This window comes from Limulus polyphemus, unplaced genomic scaffold, assembly GCF_000517525.1.
Source record: "Limulus polyphemus unplaced genomic scaffold, Limulus_polyphemus-2.1.2 Scaffold1517, whole genome shotgun sequence".
In the NCBI taxonomy this organism is placed as follows: Eukaryota; Metazoa; Arthropoda; class Merostomata; order Xiphosura; family Limulidae; genus Limulus; species Limulus polyphemus.
In genome coordinates this window covers 252,375-272,881 of record NW_013667127.1, presented here as the reverse complement: position 1 = coordinate 272,881, position 20,507 = coordinate 252,375, and the positions used below count along the sequence as shown (strand labels likewise).

The 20,507-nt window shown below is 33.8% G+C and overlaps 1 protein-coding gene across 2 annotated transcripts in view; it reads left to right on the top strand.

The window, feature by feature from the left end:
- The first annotated feature begins 936 nt into the window (after nt 1-936).
- The window catches only part of LOC106463924 (protein DJ-1zDJ-1-like), a 36,617-nt gene continuing 17,046 nt past the window's right edge, over nt 937-20,507 (top strand). Inside the window, exons 1-2 of one of the 2 annotated variants that reach the window (XM_013924008.2) lie at nt 937-1,249; nt 14,291-14,452. In XM_013924008.2, coding sequence (XP_013779462.1) covers nt 1,157-1,249; nt 14,291-14,452 — 255 coding nt within the window. In that variant the 5' untranslated portion in view covers nt 937-1,156. The remainder of the gene's footprint in view (nt 1,250-14,290; nt 14,453-20,507) is intronic. The other variant, XM_013924007.2, reaches the window with a different exon arrangement.

Genomic DNA, 20,507 nt, shown 5'->3' with positions numbered 1-20,507 from the left:
CCATTCAAGCCGTCTCCAACCATTATTAGTCTCAAAGTGGGTTCCTCGTCATCGAATATATCACACCTGTTTTGTTTTTAAGCACAAAGCTACACAATGGACTATCTGTGCTAGTAATTACAACTAATATAGAAATCCGGTTTTTAGCGTTATAAACCTTCAGACTTGCTGCTGAACCACATGATGGTGGGCATATCTGTACTAGTAATACAACAAAAACAACCTAAAAGTAGTTAAATGTATATTGTTACGTCTCAGGTACATGATGATGACAAAACCTTGTCGAAACGTTGTACATTTGCTGTTATGTTAAACTTATATTAAAGTTTTTCTTCATTACCCATTCAAGGCGTTTCCAGCCATTATTAGTCTCAAAGTGGGTTCCTCATCATCGAATTTGGTGTTTGTTAATTTTCCATAAAAATTCTTTCCAAAAAACTTCAGCAATACAAGTCCTTTCTTAAATAAAACTAGTTTATTCTTTCTCAATACAACTTTGCAATTCACTTAATTTCCACAGTCACTTTAACTTAAACATACGCTAGAATTCACAACGATTCACGCACTTTAGTTACGGCTAGGCTGTCTCTATATCTCTCTGTCTGCAATTATCTCTGCCGTCTTATATATACAAAAATAGAGGGCGCCTGGCAAACACTCGAGCCTTCATGATCCTTCTAGAAACTCATCACGTGTTATCAGCGTCACGTGACTTCTGCTGTCGTAACAATATCAATGCTAGTAATATTTCGAAGTGGTCATTTTAAGAATTTTATTATTTCCTGCTAATGTCATATCGAAAAATTTTTATTATCAATAATGTTTGGCATCATTTTTTTAGAGGACATGAATTTTATCATTACATAAAATAGGAAAAATATTATAATTTGAATATTTGTTTGTGCTTGCGAATAGAAACAATCGCACATGGCTGCACCACATGTGTTTGGCTTGGTTATAACTATGAAGTACACAATACCAGTGGTACCATCGAGAGGACAGTATTATAATACCTCAATATTATATTATAAAAGCTTGGGTTGCAACATAGAGCGTTCATAACAACCATCAATATTGCATAAATTTTAAATATAGGCCGTATTTGTTATTGTAATTATCGATATTATTCTATTCAAGTAGAAAACATAGCAACAATATGACAAACTCGAAGTCTGCTCTTGTGATTTTGGCTGATGGTGCTGGAGAATTGGAGGCAGTGATGTTAATTGATGTTATGAGACGTGGAGGGGTAAGCTATGACTAAAATAATTTAAACCAGATGTAGAGTATGTAGCTAAGTGCAAGTTATGTTTTTGATTTTAGAAAGATTAACGTTTAAAAATTAACTAGTTAGATTAAAGAATATGCTTGGGAACTGGTTTAAAAAGTGAGAGTGATTGAAAACTATCTAGTACTGTAGTGTTGTAGTAGTAGTAGAACTTAGAAGTTATAACATTAAAAGTAACAAGTTAATAATAATAGTATTACTGAGTAATAGATCTGTAATACTAGACCTGCTATTATTAATGTTATACCAGATTTGCTCATATTCTTTTTTACATTCAAACTGGAGGCCAAACACTAAAAAATTGAACAGAAACACTTAGACTTTGTTAATTAAAAAATTATATGATAACGGAAAGTATTTTAAGTACTTGAATTATGAAAATCACTAACACTAATAGCATAGAAGTTCTGGTAGAATACTTCAACAAAAACAACAGTCTAGGAAAACTTTATAAGTGGTTGAGGCTACAATAGGGATTATGAAAAGTTCTGAGTTTGTAACATAAATTTATGGTTTTTATTCTTGCATTACTGAAAAGTAAAGAAGCTTTAGAAAATATTTGATTTTTTTAAACTATTTTTACACCAGATTGCTCATGGGTCCAATGAATTTGTTGGTTACAATATCTCTAATAACATAAGACTGAGAGTCACATTCAAGAAAATGCATAAATAAAAATGTCATTAATGTTGCAGTTAATATCACAATTACTACTGGGTGGTTTTCTATTTTTTACATAGGAAATGAGTGCATTGATTCTGAAAACATTTCATTCCATTAGACAGTCATTCCATTAAAAAGTAAAACTGTCTTAACTGGAGAAGAGTCTGTCTTTTCCAAATCTTATGCTTGTGTCCTTAATCCTGTTATCTTCAGAATTCAGCATAAAGGAATAAGAGGCCTCTATCAATCCCTTGGATAATATAAACATCATTAAGATCACCTTTTGCCATTCCTTTCTCGAGAGAAAATAAATTGAGACCTTAAGCTATCCCTGTAAGATAACCCCCATCTCCAGAATTATCTTGGTAGCTTTCTAAGTCATTTCCAATAATTATCTTTTCTTAGATAAGGAGACCAAAACTGTACACAATATTAAAAATGCAGTGTAACCAGTGATTGAATATGCTAAGTAATGAATTGGTTTTAACTGAAACTTTCAATAGTTTTTAAACACATGAGAAATTTTTGATGATTGGAAGTTAGCCAATGTTTAAAAATGTTGAGGTCTAGGGAAGTTACAGGAAGTTCCAAGTCATTGCTCTAACATTTGTTTTTGGTAAGCTATTGGAATCTATTGTCAGGGATCATTTGGAAAAGCACCTTGAAGTTTATAATTTGATTACAAATTTGTAGTTTAACTTTAAAAAGGATTTTCTTTTATTGATTTGTTGAAGTTTTTATTATTTGACTTTTCTTTGTCTGGATGAAGTAATCCTTGTTGATGTTGTTTATTGAGACTTCCAAAGGATTTTTGATCAGTTAGTTAGAATCTTACAGAATTAATGAAGATCTCAGAAGGTTGGTTAAATTGGATTGAAGGTAGAAAACAAAGGTTGTGTTACACGAGCACCATTTTGATTGGAAAATGTGACTATTGGGGGGGGGGTCTTTCAAGAGCCTGTCTTAAGACTTTGTTGTTTATTATCTATGTCAATAATGGACTAATGTATAAGCAGTAATATTTATGAATATTTATAAACTCATAGGAAAACTTATTTTTGGAAAATACTTTTCCAATGTAGGAGGACTTTGACACTATAGCTGAGTGGGCTATGTATAATCTGTGAAAAATTTGTTTCAGCATTAAAAATGTAAAATGATGCATTTAAGGTATGAAAATGTTTGGTGAGAAAACTTTTGGTGCTGTAGATAATAAGAAGAATTTGGGTGATTGATGATTGATAAATACTTCAAGCCTTTGGCTGAATATTTAGAAATGCTTAAAAGAGCAAATAGATATCTGGGGTCAATTGACAGAAATTGTTCACTCAGGAAGAGTGACTTTGGTTAGGCCTCATTGAATAGTGGGTAAAATTGTGGTCTTGTTATAGGAAAGATATTGATTTACTTGAAAATTAAAAAGATGGGCTACCAAATTATCCTAGTTTGAAACATTTAAGCTATGAAGAGAGAAAGAGATTCAAATACTTTTTTCTCTATGCAGAAAAACAAGAAGTGACCTGATTCAGGTACTTAAAACTGTTAGAGAATTCGATAAAATGCTCATGGGAGAATTGTTGAATTGGTGAAAAGATATGGTTGTGAATTAAATACTAAATATTAGAGAATATCTGTATAAATAAAAAACACTAAGCCAAGATTCAGGCTTAGTATAAGGCAAATTGTTTTCCCTGTTAGAGCTGTTAACTTAGACTAATTTGCCAGATAATTATGATGATGTGTATGAAACTATTTTTAATTCCTTTAAGTTTTTGTTGAATAATTTTATGAATCTCAGAGATGATTTTATTTCTAAGGTATATAAGAATGGGATATTTGGCCAATCTAAACAATCCCTTTTATAACTACTGCCCTACTTACAGCTCTGTATATAATTTTCTTTTCTCATATCCAATCCTTTATCACTAAAATACATGCCTCTTAAATTCTTTCAGTGATGTAGTTTCTACCACAATTATAGACAAACCATTTCATTGGTCAACTACCCTATTAACACTGTCGTAACTGGAGTTATCTTTAAGTTTTCCATATTTTAAGCTTGTTTCCTCTAGTTTCCTTTGAGATGTACCACATGCAACTTTAATCAACTGTGATTTTACCCCATTAATAACAACCTTTTCCCTTCTACTATTCAACTAAATAGGTTTCTCCTACTCTAACAGGTGCATTTTTCCTAAGAAGTTTCATTTGTGGCACTATATCAAAAATCTCCTGAATGATCAAGTACACCAAATCAACTGTGTTACAATTATCTAGATTAATTGTAAATCTTTCAAAGAAAGTAAGCTTATAAAATATAACCTTCCCATGTTACATTCATACTGGCTATCTATGCTGTTATAAAACTTGTTCAAATGCTCTTCTAGTATTTCTTCAGTTATAAATTCTCAACTACTGAAGAAAAACTGGCTAATAATTACTTGGACATTGTTTACTTTTCACCTTAAAAATTGGTGTGACTTTGACTAATCTCCAGTATTCCAGCACCTGACATGGATTCAGTAAAAGTTAAGGTTATGGTCGATAAATCTGCTCCTTTGTTTCCTTCATTATTCTATCATAAATAATATCTGACTTAGGTGTCTTATCTTCCTTCAGTTTTTCCACCTTTTCACCTTTTTTACTCTGTCCTTTTTGTCTTATGTTTTTTCTATCTTGTTCCAGTCCTTCCTAATTTATCATCCCCTCATCCAGTTATTTGGCTCAACAGGGATTTTAATGTGGTTGTACATGCTTCTACCTAGGACTTATTTGAACTGTTGGCCACTTACTCCTTATATCATCTCTCTATGAAGACCAATTTTCTTTTTGCTTTTAGTCATTGTAGATATGATATTTATGTATTAGGTATCTCTTGTATTTTTTCACAAATATTCCTTGAATTTATCCCCTGATTGTTCCTTTCTTTCCAAATCATGGGTGGCATCGAGGGGGATATCCCACTCTTCCTCCCATGTCCATTTCTTCAGTCTTGACCCTTTGTGGTCATACTGACCCTAAGACCAAACTTGAAAATTGTTTGTTTGATGTTGGTAGGTAGGCTATGTTGTTGTTTTTTTCCTTCGGGTTGCCAGCAGTAACAATTGCCAAAGGCATGAAGTCTCTCTAGGGAAGATTTGTGGAAATTTCCCCTGGAAATTTTTTATCAAATGACATGTTATATTGCATTGTTTTCTGTACAGAGAACTGTCAGTTTCTCTTCCAGTTCAACCTTTATTCCCACATGAAACACATTGATGAGCTTAGTTGAATTCCTAATAGCTCTTGTTGCATAGTTAGAAAGCCAAATAAAATTGTTATAGTTATGGGACATTGTCTGTTTCTAGCAAAATATTATTCTGTGTTCTTTGGTGCATTATTTAACTAAATAAAAAATTATATAATGCACTACTACCATTCATATAAAAAGTAGGGTTAAATGTCATTGACAGTCAACAGCAAAAAAATGAAGACCCAGGTAAGTACTTTTTTTCATATTTTTCAAGTGTATTCTTTATTTATTATTATAAAAGTAACTAAAATATTAAAATAGGAAACTTTTTATGTTAGTTAAGGTAAATTAGGTGAAAAAACTAATAATAGTAATATAATAAACTTTTTTCACAACGTGCTTGTGAGTAGCTAGTGCATAATGTAATTCAATAACGTAACAGGAGCTGAACGCATTTGCCGAGTGATTTACAACTAATAACATGAATAGTAATTAGACAGGGTTCAAAGGGCAATAAAACAATAAAATTTAAGTGTATACTGTTTTGAATTTAAAACTATTTAGGATAAATAAATGTTTATTAAAAGTTATACTATGAAAACAAACTATAACGAGTACAAAAGTGGTTACAAGGTCGGTCAATTTGACCAAACCCATGTGGAGAGAGTAACACCAAGTACCCATGTAGACACAGAATTGAGAACTGGCTTTAATGATATAATTCATCATTTTGAAGTTGAATTTTTGGAAAGAAATATAAGGTTTCTTAACTCATTTTGTTGCTTAGCCTTCAGAAATAATATTCACTATTAGGGGGGGACAAAGAGTTATGAATTTTTTGTTTGTAAATATAAGTCTAAATTATGACAAAAATGGACAGCTCCTTAAAGAGCTTTTAATTCTTTTTCTGTCAGAACATAATTACAGCTCTAACTTTAATGAACATCAAATGGATGGTTTCCTTTGTTTGTTGTAAAAATATGGAAGATGCTACAACATGGCACACATAACATGGAAAACTAGCAGACTGCTTAGAGCAGGTGATGCATGCATATTCATAGACATGCACCCTTCTATTGTGTAGGATAAATGCTTCTTTCAGGTATTGGTGCTTGTAGTATTTTGATTAGTACAATATATCAATATTAAAATCTAAAAATATACTTGATCTTTTTCATTTCAAAATCAAAGTTACAGACCTGTAAATCTTTGACCATTGGTAATTTTGACTTGTGCCATGTTAGTGCATGGTGTGTGCCACATCAATCTGTCAAACACATTTGGCAGGTTTGCTTGTGCAGCCTCAGACTGCGCTGGTTCTTTGTGCTTGACTTTAAATGTAACATGTTTGAAGTTTGGGTCAAAGTCTCTGACCAGATAAATTGCACTGTGCAAATCTGGGTGGTAAATGTCAGCTCCATGTTTTGAGGACACAGACTTCCATGATGAGATCATCAGCTGCTGTTTTTCCTTCAACTGCAATTTCATAATACACATCCTTCCACGTAAAATTTAGGTCGAATTTCTTTATTCTGTTTTTGATTATGCAGCAATTTGAAGTATCAGTGGCACTGCAGCATAAAACTATGCTACTTCTCTGGTAAGATGGCAAAACGATTACTCTGCATGCTGGGAAACAGCTCACATGGTTATGTTCATTGTGTATTTACCGGAAATGTTTTGCTAATGCATGTAAACAATTGCATAAGCTGCTGATACGTTTTGCAAAAAAAAATTTGTTGATTTATAAATACTTTAAAGATGATATTTAACATTTGGAAAACTAAATAATTTGCAGAATGAAAAGGCTACATGGTGAAATGACTAGACAGGTAAAAAAATGGGGGGGTTCAAACTGTTAGAAAAAATGTTTTCAGTTGGGCCATTTTTGTGGGTTGGTAAGTATCAGAACTACATTTTCAGGTAAGATAAATGTTAACATTAGTAATATCAATACTATATATTTTTCATAGCTTACATAAAATGTATTTTCACTGTTTTGAGTAAAGAGCGACCAAAACATGATACATACATTATACAGAACACCACTAAAAAGTGAAGTTGTGTTTTGATTTTCCCTTATTCAGGGTTATTAGTGAAGAGATGAATTACCTGAAATTTGTTTAGCTCAGTGACAAGTGGTGAATTAAATGATAAATTGTGCTTTATATTCCCTTTTATTATTTTGAAAAGTGTGTATGTCTAATGAATAATCTTGAAAAATAAATGAGTAGCATCAGTACTTCATGTTTTTCCAAACCTGTATAAATATAGGATAGCTATAGTGAGTAAAATGAAACCAAAACACTATACATGTATAGTTAAATTACCACTATAAGAAGTCTATTTTTGTATTTTCTGTTTATTCTTGTACAGAGTCACTGATAAGTGTGGAATTCCCTGAAACCGGTCTAACTCTGTGACAAGTGGTGAATGAAATAATAGATTTGGCTTCATATTTCTTTTTGTTGATCATATATATTGATACTAGTTATGAAAATCAAAGCATAGAATTACCCTTAGATTGAAACAAACTTTCAAATTTGTGTTTTTTTGGTAAATAAAATTAATAGTTTCTTCCTTCTTTGTTTTGTCATGTAACATGACACAAAAACTAAATGGTTAATTGTGTACTTTATCATTATGAAATCAATTTGTAAATGTTTTTATGAATATATCTTCTAAAATACAGTTTTCAAAAGATGTACGTGATGTTTTTCCCCATTGAAATAAAAATAATACAACTAACTAGAGATAGTAATGAGCAGGTATGAATAGCATGAGTCTTTTTGACTGATAAAAATGGATCAGGAATTTGAATTCCATGCCAAGAAGAATGATAAAGCCTAAAATTTATATAAGTACAAATTAAAAATTGTGAAGAGTATTTTATCTAAGTTATGTTTCTGAGATGATACCTCACTTCTGCACACAGAATAGCTTGATCCCTCGTACATCTGCCTATGAGACTTGCATGCCACTAACCAAATATCTTTATTCTTTTCCTTGGCATTGTATTGAATGAATGCTTTATTTTTCATTGTTGTTCAATTACATGAGATTTGCTATTATAAATGGGACTATATTTTTATTCAGATTAACTGATTTTTTTCTCATTACTGTGGTAAAAAGGAGAGAATTTTTTTCTTTGTACTCATTATGAATTCTCAAGTGATGATCAGTTCTACTTTGTGATAGTGTTAAAGTTACTAATACATGACCTGTGTTTACTGTGATTTCTGAAGGCTTATTGTCTGTGCAGGATGTGACAGCTATTGTTTAATGGATGATGGGTTTCCTCATACATAGTGGACTTCCTCTTCTCATCCATTTGGCTAATGTTATTTCTCCTCAGTTCGAACATGACCAGGATGATGATGATTTGGACTGGCTGTTTCCCCATCAGGGTGTGATCTTGGTACTGCTTTATCTGTGGGCGAAACTCCTCAACCTTCCAATCTTTTTCTTGACATGTTTGCAGAAATATGTTCTTTACTTTCTTCTTTTACTTACTTTTTTCCATTTCTCCCCCTTTTTCCTTCATCAAACCAATTCTCAGGATTACTTTGTCTTTCCTTCTTCACTTGAGACTAGGATTCATGCTGATTCCTTTCTTGAACAACTTCACACCCATAACCACATGCCTTGTCCATTTTGCCTTTTTGACTCATTTGTCCTGGCTTACAGCCATTCTTTCATTCCTTTTCTAGATTTACAATCTTTGGAATCTCTTGTTAAATCCTAGCCTTTTATTTTACTCTAAGCCATGAAAACTGGGAACTAGAATCTTTTTTCACCATACTCCTGTGTTACCTCTCCTCCCCCCCCCCCCAACATGTGTCTGAGGCATTTCACTGTGACTAAGAGGATTTTTGGAGAGGTCCTTTTCTTTATTTCCTTGGACGAGACCACTCCTTCTGCTCTGTCCCTTCTTACTTGGTTCTTCTGCTCTTGGAACTTTTTGGGTCGGGATGCACTCCTCATAAATGTCTTCTTTCTTTGTCCTTGTGATCATCATTGAGCTGCATTTCTTTGCCCAGAAGTCATCATTATCTCTCCTAGTTTCTCATCTTTTTCAACCTCATTCTTTGACTCCATGTCATTGATTAGATCATTCTACACCTACCTTTCCCATTCCAGCTTTCAGGCCTTCCTGCTCTTATAATCTTCCTACTTTCTAACATCATATCTGTCACTTGTCTTGTATGCAACTATCAGGTCAGGTCCAGTGGGTGTCTGTCTGCCTCACTTTACCATCCTTTGATCTGTTTGCTGTTGATAGACAAGTTCTTCAGGTCCTTACCCACTGTCTTCCTTTCCATTTCTCTTTCTCCTCACTTCCCATTTCCCTTTCTCCTCCCTCTGACCCCATTTGTCTTCAAAGTCTCAAGGATGTAGTCTCAGATCTAACAAAAATGCAATTGATAGGGTATGCACCCCTTATCTGGGTTTTTACTCTTTTTCACCCAGTCTTTGGATGACCAAGATTGACAAGTCGGATGTCTTCCTACATATCCCATTCCTCCATCCTCTAAAGATTTGTTTATACATTGTCCATTGGAATAGTCTTTCAATTCTATACTCTTCCCTTCAGCATAGTCTCAGCCCCTTACATCTTCAATCTGGTCATAAGGGCTTTTACTCACCACTTTCATGGACTGGGGCTGTGATTCCATATCTACATGGCTTCTACTCAGCCTCTTCTTAGGAGGTGTCCTTCTCTCACACCTCCCTTCTTTTGCAGGAGACTGATGGATTGGGATGGCTTGTCAAACCTTCTATATCTTTTCTCCCATCAACATAGTATTTAGTACATCTGGGTGTCTTCTTTAACTTGGGGTCAACCTTCGCCAATGAGCTATGGAATATATGGTTTGTGCTTTTCATTTTCATCCTGTGAAAGAGGTTATTTTACTTTTGGAGACTCTGGCTTCCCTGTCACCAATTGTTCCATTGAAGCATGTACATGTGCACTTCCCTGAGTGGACTTTGCAAGATTAGTGAATTTTTTTCTGAGATTTATTGTCCTCAATTGTTAACCTCCCATCTCTTCTTCTTGAGGACCTTTCTTTGTGGCTAGACTGTGTCAATACCATGATTGGTGTTCCCTTACCCACCATGTGCCTGGATCTTCATCTCTTCATCGATGCTTTCCTCTTGGATTGGGGCACATGTCTGAACAACAACATGACTTATGGCATTTGGGCACAGGAGGATAGTTCACTCTATGTCGAACAGTGAGAAGTTCGAGTATTTTACCAGGCATGTCCCCATTTCCTTTCTTTTATAGTAAATCAGTTGGTCATGATCCATCATGACAATTCCACAGTTGTTTCTTATATCATCTGACAAGAAGGCACCTGCTCCAGGGCTCTCTGCTTTCAGGCATTGGACCTCTTTTTCTGGGCTCATTCCCATTGGGTTCATCTCATGGCTTGTGATGCACCAAGGGCTTTGAACTTGGTGGTGGATTGTGCACTTGATGCTTCTTGCATGCTGTTCCATCACACTTACTCATTCACCTGGACCAATCCTTTCTTCCTAAGACTTCAGGCACTTAGGAGGACAATAATTCTTTCTGTTCTATCTCTCACCTCTATGCTCATTCTGATCTGGATTGACTCCTATGTCCATTTCATGCTGTTTGCTGTAGCTTGGCGCAAACGTTTCTCTTTCAGGGACCTCACCATTGTTTGTTTTTACCCTATGACCCTCTTCATTCAGGGACACATCTCCTTCTACTTATATCAGATGTGTCTGTCAACTCCCTGGTTGGTGTATTCTTCTCTGGATATTGATGCTCAGGGGGCTCTTTCATATTTCATCACCTTAGATTCATCAAGAGTCTTATTCTCTTGCTTTTCATTTTTGCTGACCCTTGGATGAGATCCTCCAGGTGGGCATGTGGACAACTCCCCACATGTTTGTTGCTTTTTGTCATCACCATTTGGCTGTTTCATCTCCCTCTGGTCACCATTCTTCAATCAACTCACCATTTTTGAGATAGGAATGTTTTTTTTTTTACTTTCCCTTTCCATCTAACAGGATTCTGCCAGATGGCTGGTGTTGCCTCCCAGGGTATGCTTATTTCCCAAAATCCTCATTGGGCCAGGGGTAACAGAAAGCACTCGGACCATTTGTTTTCTCTCTATCAATGCTCACTGTCGAGATAAGGTGTTCCACAAAACCAATAAAGGTATCTTTGTGGTGTACAAAATTATTCAATTGCTTGATCCAGGCTGTACCATTCCATAGGAAAATGCAGCACCAGGAAAGTGGCTGCCCACTTCTTTGGCTCGTACTTTCTGGTTTTCCAAAATAGGGTCTTGCAATCACCCATTGCCCTGTCTCCAGTAAAAAAAACTTTTTTTGGCAGGTGTCCAATGGGAATTTGGGCACTTCTATGGGTCTTCCCAGTGCAAATTATCTCCCTCTTCAAGAAAAGCACAGGAGACCTTTGCCACTTAACAATTCTTAACTACTGGGGTTGTGGACCTTGAAGAGTTCCTTACCGAATGGGCTTAATGCAATATGGTTCAAATTAGTCTTTGTGATGCTGTCAGTATAGTGCAGGTCACCCCTTAAACAGCTAGTGTGTCCTCCTCCTGCAGAATGAGTCTGTCTAGTTCAATTGAGGTGAGCATACCCAATATGGTTTGATTGTACCCTAACCACATTACACTTACTGGCTTGCCAACCACCTGTGTGTGTAAGTACCCAGATGGTCATGTTCTTATTCTGCCCATGCCTGTGACATTTGGGGGTTATTCGCCTCTCTCTCCTTTTACATTCAGGGCAAAGAGAATGCCTTGGCCAAGATGAGATGTGGTCTCCCACAGGTTTTCCCCTATGGAGCCCTTAGCATCGGGTATCACATTCTATGGGCTTTCTATTTGGACAGTTTCTGAAGAGAGCTCATCCAGTTTTAACTTTGCACCAGTCCCTCCATCAGTTCAATATAAGATTATATCTATTCTGTTTGCAGAGGTGAGGTATTGTCTTGAAAGGTAACATTTTCCTAATCTGAAAATGTATTTCTGGAAGGTACTCACCTCTTGATACACTCCCACCTGACTTGTGCTTCACTGTCATCTAGCTTTGTCTAAGAATGAAGTTATTTTTAGTGCAAGTGCTTAAGTGGAATTACTATGCCTGGAGGTTGTATCACCCTCTTATTGGTAAAGGGCTTTTGTGATATGATAATGTTATCATACACCAGTTCAGTTCATGTTAAGCACATGAATTGGAGAGATATAGCTATTCTGCGTGCAGAGGTATCTATCGGAAATACATATTCAGGTTAGGAAAATGTTAACTTTAGTTATATTAAAACATCATTTTTCACTAGCAGACTTGCATGTATGGCTGATAAAACTTAATCTGAATTTTTAGGGAAGGACTGATGATTACTATTGTGTTTCTGTAATTAGGAAGGAAATGAAAAACAAGTTTTAATAGTGAGGAATATAATGTACCCAGAATTTGTGAATTTCAGTGGAAAATACTTATTTTGTATTTATACAATACATTGACCTTATGAGTAAGAATGTTATTTTAGCCCTGTGTAAGTCTGGTGAAGCTTTATTTGAGGCACTGTCAATGTTTACAGTTTGATTCCTTTTTTACAGTAATTATATATACATGCTGGAAGGATGGGCTCGTAGTTTTTTGAACTATGAAGAGAAGATAAAAACATAGGGCATGTCTTTTTCTATAGCATTAGTGAACTAGAGATTGATTCAGTTGTTTAAACTTTCATTTCCAAAGGGTTACAAGGGGCCATTCTGTAATTAAAAGTTGTTGGAATGTTTTGCATGACAATATATGTGTTATTTCTTTAAAATTATTTAAACTTTTTAGATAGTTATAAGTATATGAAAGGCTAGATGTAGTTTTGTATTGTTTTTGGTGATGGAGAGTTGACCTTGATAAGCTGAATGTGTGGCTTTTGGTCATTTTGCTTAAGCATCTTAACATTACTGAGTATTACCATTTGTCATATAGCATAGAAATGTTGGTCCTTGTTTGAAATTCTGCAATTTTGTTTTCAGGTAGCAATAATACTTGATAGATTACCATGAAAACATCCAGTACTTTTATCTATATGTATTGTATAATTTGTTTATTTTGTATCTATAGCATTTTATGTACAGAATCCAGTAAGTTAATTTATATCTAATGGTTTGAAGCTATGTGGGCAGGGCATGACCTAGTGGTTAGTGTGCCTGAACTGTAGATCCAGTTGACAGAAATGTCCTCTGCACTTTAGGGCATTAAGTGCACTATAAAAATGATAGTAAAATTCTACTACTTGATCAGATAAGAGTGTAAGAGTGTCCCAAGAGTTAGCAATAAGTGATGTTGACTAGCTGCCTTCCTTCTAGTCCAGCATTTCTCAAACTGGGGTTTGCGAGTCATGTCCAAAATTTCATACAAGCAAATCGTATTTTTCATAGAATTAAATTTATATGAATTAAAACATTTCATTTTGGATTACAGCTATTCGTGTATGCAGAATATTTTTTTCAAAACAAAAACAATAATACATGTAAAGTTCCACAAAACACATTTATATTAAAAGGAGTCCTCAGGTTTCTTAAGTTTGAGAACCATTACTCTAGTCTATCAATTCAAAATTAGCCATTTGTGTAGTTTTGCACAAAATGTATAAAAACAAAATGTGTAGTGAAAATTTGTTATAATATTTAATCTGTTTTCTGAAAAGGTACCTTACCTTACTTCTGCTTACTTACATATTCTCATTCAGTGCTGCCCTCTATTTTCAAATATATTTAGCATGCCACAAGCCTTTCACTCCCATGCACCCCCTTGATTCACATAGTTTAACTAATTCTTGTATGCACATTATCATGCAATAATCAGTTGAACCATGTGAATCAAGGGGTGCATGAGAGTGAAGGGCTTGTGGCATGTGAAACTTGTTTTGCAAATAGAAAGCAGCACTGAATGAGAATAGCTATGTATGTGAGTGGAAGTAAGTACCAGTCAGAAATACATTTTCAGTGTAGGAAAATTATAACTTTAATTTCTTTCTTCTGTGTTGTAAGTAATTATAATTAAAAGTTTTTTTTATAATTTACTTCTAGATCACAGTAAAAATAGCAGGATTGGAAGGGGAAAAACCAGTACTTTGTAGTCGAGATATTCTTATAGTTCCTGACAGCAGCCTAGAAGATGCTATAAAAGAAGGGCCGTATGATATAATAGTTCTTCCTGGTGGCTTAAAAGGAGCTGAAAATTTAGCTAAGGTAAAGTAAGGATTAACACCAAAGTTCAATAAACATTTGTGAATGCAGAATTTTTTTTTTGCAGGCTTGAAATATTTACTACAATTTTGTAGTTGAAAGATATTAAGTTAGGGGTTTTAGATGAATATTTATTAGAAACACTAAGCATTATGCTTGCTATATAATTACTGCTGGTGTAAGGATTAATTTTATTTTAATATGTTGCTTTACATTTCTAAATGCTTACCATATGAGGTCTAAGTTCTAGTTTAAGTTTGCTTTAAAAAACATGTGGTCAAATTACTGACTTTTTAGGTAATCACATTGTTTTTATTTTCTGATTATGAAGTTAGCACACAGGATCACATACAGAAGTTGTAATGGTTTTCAAATGAGACCCGAAACTCAAATGCTTTTGAATAGTTCACTATTCTTTTATTCTCTTGAAGAAGAATAGAGAACTATCTGAAAGTGCTTGAGTTTTGGATCTCATTTGAAAACCATTTTTATTTTCTATTATTGAATCAACTTATGTCCATAGATATAATTGTTGTTTAACGTACTTATTTTAAATTTACTTTTTAAATAATTAATAAAACATGTAAACAGAGGCTAAAAAGGCAATATGAAAGTCTTTAATAGCTTAAAAATATAAAAGTTTGAAGCTTTCTGGTGAGTGTTTAATATATTTAAAATAACTAACAGAGTTCTAAATCTTTTCTCAAAAAATTGAAGTGTGTGAAGCTTATTGTAACCTTTCAAAAGATTTCACTGAGGCTTTATTGACAATATTGTTTTGGTCTCTTGTTAAAGGAAGGTTTTTAATATGCAGAAAGAAATGTAGATATAGGTTAATAAAAATCATTTTATATTTGAAAAACTTTAGCTATGATAAGAGGCTTAAAGACTCAGACTTGCCTTTTCTGAATTGTAAATGAACTAGACGTGACTTAATTCAAGGGTTTAAAATTGCTAGAGCTTGAATAATCTGCATATAAGTTCTTTTTTAATGGTGAAATCAAAATATTGGAAATACTTGAATATTTCAGATAAAATTATAAGCCTTGAAGCCTAAAGACATCTATCTCTAGCTATTACTGTTCATTACTACTGATATAAAGATAATTTTTTGCATCTGCTAAAGACTTTTGCATGGTTCATACAATCATTGAAATAAATCATTGCTTGGGACATGCTCCTTCTTGTCAAGAATATTTTTTAACATCTTTTTCAAGCCTCATTTGGAGGTAGGTAATTCTTCAGACCCTTCTTTTTTTGCCTTCCTTCTTCTCCAAATATTTTAATATTAGCATAATATTTTAATTGGGACAAGCTGCTTTTTGATCAATATCTTTGGTAGCCTTCTGTACATCACTTGGTTCCTTCTGCCAGTACTTCTGATTCTACATCTTCCTTAGAGATATACGATTTGACTTTTGAATAGAATGTTATTCCCGAGTGTGTGATTATGTCTCAGTTAGATAGTCTTAAATGAATTTTATATCCTTGTTGTGACATGCTTCATTTTTTAATTATTGTCTGAGTTTTTTTGTTTTTTTTTGTCAAAATGCAAAGGCTTGCTCTGGAGACTTGTCTTTTTAGCATACTTCTCTAGCAACTCAATTATTTTGTACTTTATTTCTTTTCCTTATGTTGGAAATGTGCTTCTATGATTTCCTTATGCAGGACTTTTATTTTATGTTTGACTTAAAACTTTTCACTTGCATGAGTTATATTTGGCTGTGTTTCTGCCTGGCATCATAGTATTTTGGATAAAGTCATGTTCTTTTAGACTCAGTTGGTACTTTACCTTTCTTTACAAGATAGCTAATTGGTCAAGGATTCTAAATCTTAAGTACACCTTACTCAACTTTATATCCATTTAGGAATGCCTATCTATACTTTCAGCTGATTCCTTTTAAGGAGTGACAGCTTCATTACATCCTTACCTTTTCATCTTCTAACTGATCACTTACATTTTCTGCATTGGTCTCTGGAAATCAAAAATGACTTTACAGAAACTCTTTCAATTACAGAGGCATTTCTCCTGCATGCAGTCATGGACTCTGTATATTGTTAGTTATTTTATTCTTTCACCATCTTGGTTTTGAGAATTCATTTGTTTGTGGATGCTTCTTAGAGTATTGTTTGAATTGTTCACAAACTCCCTATTAGTCTGAGATGGAGTCTTTGGGTTCATATCTCTAAATGTTACTACTTATAAAGATTTTTCACAATTTCTGGGTTCTTCTTGCTTTATTTGGACAACTCCCCAATAGCAGAATTTAAAATTATTATAGGCATTGTTTATTATTATCATTCAGCAAATTATCAGTCAAATCTGGAAAATTTTAACAATATTTTATTATTTAGGGATACGAGTTTTTGATTGGTAAACTTCTGTTTGAAAATGCAAACTAAAATGTTTTAATCAAATCACTTTTAAGTGAAGCATTCATTAAAAGTAAGATTAACAAGTCTTAAATATATTACTAACAATGCTAAAGTACTTAGCATACAAATAACTGTGTGTTAAATACAACTGATCAGTATAGGACATACAGTATGGTTGCAGAGGGTAGGTGAAGGACAATATAATTATCAGTAACTACTGGTCAAAGTAAGCTACATGTGTACATAAACAGATTCAAACTTACAATTAACACAGTAAATAAGCTAGTTAATTTAATATATCAGTCTAAAACAAAAACATACAACTAGAATGCATTGATTTATCAGTGGATACCCTGAAGTCCAGCTAGTTTAGGTCCTAATTTCATATGTTACAATCAAAGATAACAATGCATAAATTATCTTCATAATAAGAATATACATGTATGGAATAAATGTATTAAATATTTAAACAATGCTATTAATGAAACTAACATAAAACAAAAGAAATATAACTAATGCACCATCACTCATTACCATATATGTATTCAAAAACATGATACTAGCATCTGCAAAACTTTATATAATCCACCCAAACAGTGAACAGTGAACTCCTTTTAAATTGCACTAATAGTGTAACTTTAGGTTAGTTTACATCTGAGATTATTGGTAATGACACATGTTGCTGTTTACTGAACATACTATGATCTATGTCTATGCTTAATTAACCAAACTAAGACTACACCTATTACTTATGCACTTGATCAGTTTAAAGGACTGGCAGCTTGAAGATAATGATTAGAGTTAAACCCTAAGAACTAGCCGTGACAAGGTACAAGTAAGCAGTGACATAATCAAGGCCAGGCCTGACCATACACATGCCTAAATCATGTGCAATGATAAATTCTTGACCTACAAATGAATTTGAATGCATAACATTAGTTTTTGTGGTAGGAGTGGTACAAAGTGTGAAGAGAGGGAGCAAATAATCAATGAGCTGATGGAATATAATATTATTATGTAATTAGATTATTTAGTTTGTAAGATTAAATGCTCCCTTTTGCATAGTACCTGGCTAACTGTTTATGAAATACTGTTGTTTTAATGTAATTACATACAATCCAATGCCAGAACATTATAGAGTTCTTTAGCTGTGTACAGACTAAGGTCCTGCATACTTGCATTCATACGTACAAAGGGACTAGACCAAAGTACTGTGTGCAATGTGAGCATGACACGGTGGTGTTTATGAAACATCAGGAAAGTTCACAGTAATAATAAAACTTAAACAATGAAATAACATCAATGATAAATATGATAAGTTATTACAGAAATTCATGTAACTAAACTAATAATACAATGCTATACTATATAAGTAATTCTTATACAGTTTGCAACAACTAGCCCTAGGCAGTATTAATTGTGGTTGCTGTATTAAAGTTGTTCATTATTACCTTAGATAATTAGTTAACACTTTCACTGCTAACTTCTTTTTCAATGGCTAGCTCGATCTGGCTAACCATTTTTTTGAGAAAAGATATGATTTCATGCTACCCACTTTTATCACTTGAAATAATAATACCTTCAGTGTTTCAGAAATGAATATTCATATACATATGTAGGAATGCCTTACCTCATCAAAAATGAGTATAAACAATGTATCTTTTGTAGCATTCCCCTTGTTTTTGAGCATTTACCTTTTTCTTTTTTTTTGTCAAACTCTGCATGGCTTAGTAGGGTGTTTCTTTTTATTGGTTGGTGACATGTTCTTTGAGTCCACCAATTAGACATGTGCTAGGATCAATCCTCGGTGTCTGAGGACATGCTGCAGCATGTGGTGCTTCCTCTTCACTATCAAAGGAAGATGGGGGGAGGGTCAGCTTCTGCCTGTCCAAATTCTGCCAGAATGCCATCAGTCACTTCCATTCTGAAGTTCAGCAATGAGAGCTTTTCTCTGGATTTGCCTGATTGTTCAAGATATGTGAGTTGATCATGCAAAATTCAAACATATATCGAACAAATTTCTTTCTCCACTTGATTGTTTTCTGTGTACAAAGTTAGTATTTTGCCATTTGATCAAGTTTGTCAACACCAGACATGTGTCTGTTCTAATAGAGCACACAATTTGGTTTTTGGATGAGCTGATTGTCCTTGTCTATCTTGCCAAAGCCCTCCATCCTGGAATTATGAAGTATGGAGATAATTTTTACTGGCCATATGTCTTTCCATACTAACACGTCTTCATCTCGATGAAAACCACCTGATCCTTCTGCAGTTTCTTGGCTTCATGCTGCAGATCATTAGAAAGTTTGGATAGGATCACAAATAATAATTGTCCATGTATACCTAGTAGCCAAATCCATACAGGTGTTCCAGGAGTCCATCACAGATTTGCTGCAGCATTTTGTCACCACCATAGTAGAGGTCATAGTTGTAAACACTATGCAGACTCTGAAAGAATGTACCCTTTCATGCAATATTTAACAGGCTTTTGTGGATTGTAAACATGAACTATTAAAAGACCTCGTCATTTGAGTATTCTTTCATCTAGGGACAGTTTTGAACTTGTTTACGATGTACTTGTAAATTGGCCAGATTTTATAGTCTATTTTGAAAATTTACTGGGATGTGTACTATTTTAATTTAAGTGGAGAAACTTCAATGTCAGTAGAAATTTATTCCTTGCCATAGTCTGAATGTAAATTGGGGTAGCTATTTTTTTATTACTACTCAAATATATCTGAATCCCTGGCTTTCTTACAATCCCATTGTTGAAGAGAAGGGCCAAAAACAGCCAAAGTTTTTCAGCAGTCAAATCCTTCTATCATTTAACACAGGAATATCTTTTCAAATCTTTGTGTTCATTGGAAAATTGTCAGCATAAAGATTTGTCTCTCTGACAAAAATTGTTTATTAGTTCATCAGTAATAAACAGTTCGAACCATTGAAGGCAGCTCTCTGTATTATCTGGCTGTATGTTTACACATGGAATACCAGTGACCTGATGTACTCTTGGAGGTCTGTGTACATTAGTCCAGTCTTCCACCTGATTTTCATTTCTCCTGCCCTGATTACTATGAGTATGACCTTGTCCACAGCCAGATGGCTGTGCAGGATCAATCGTTGCACCATTATTACTGCCAGTATTAGGCCTACATGAGCTAACGTGTGCATTTATGCCATCCATGTACACATCACTTGATTCATCTCTATTAATCAATTCATTTTCATTATCTATACTATATTCCTTGGAATCCTCTACATCTTTCAAGTCATATTTTTGGTTCTGTAATATCCATATAAAGTATGAAACTACCATGATGAATGAACTTTAATGGAGGCTGACTAATGTATCTTGCATTCACTGTGAAATGTTTATTTTGTGTGTTTTTTACTGTAAAAGGATTCACTTTGCCATGTTTTTAAATTAATTGTGATTGTCAGAAACTACTTTTTAGTATTAGGTCATCAAGAAATTAATGTTGCTTTTTTTAGATGAAAAACCCGACCAACTTGTATATTAAAACAAAACATTTATTAAATGAAATAGTCTTCATTCTTATGGATGATGCTTTTCCATCTTAGAATCAGGTTGTTAATGCCCTGATGAAAGAAATCACTTGGCTTTGAAGCAAAATACATATCGATATCCTCATTAACACCTTTCACATTTGCATACATTTTT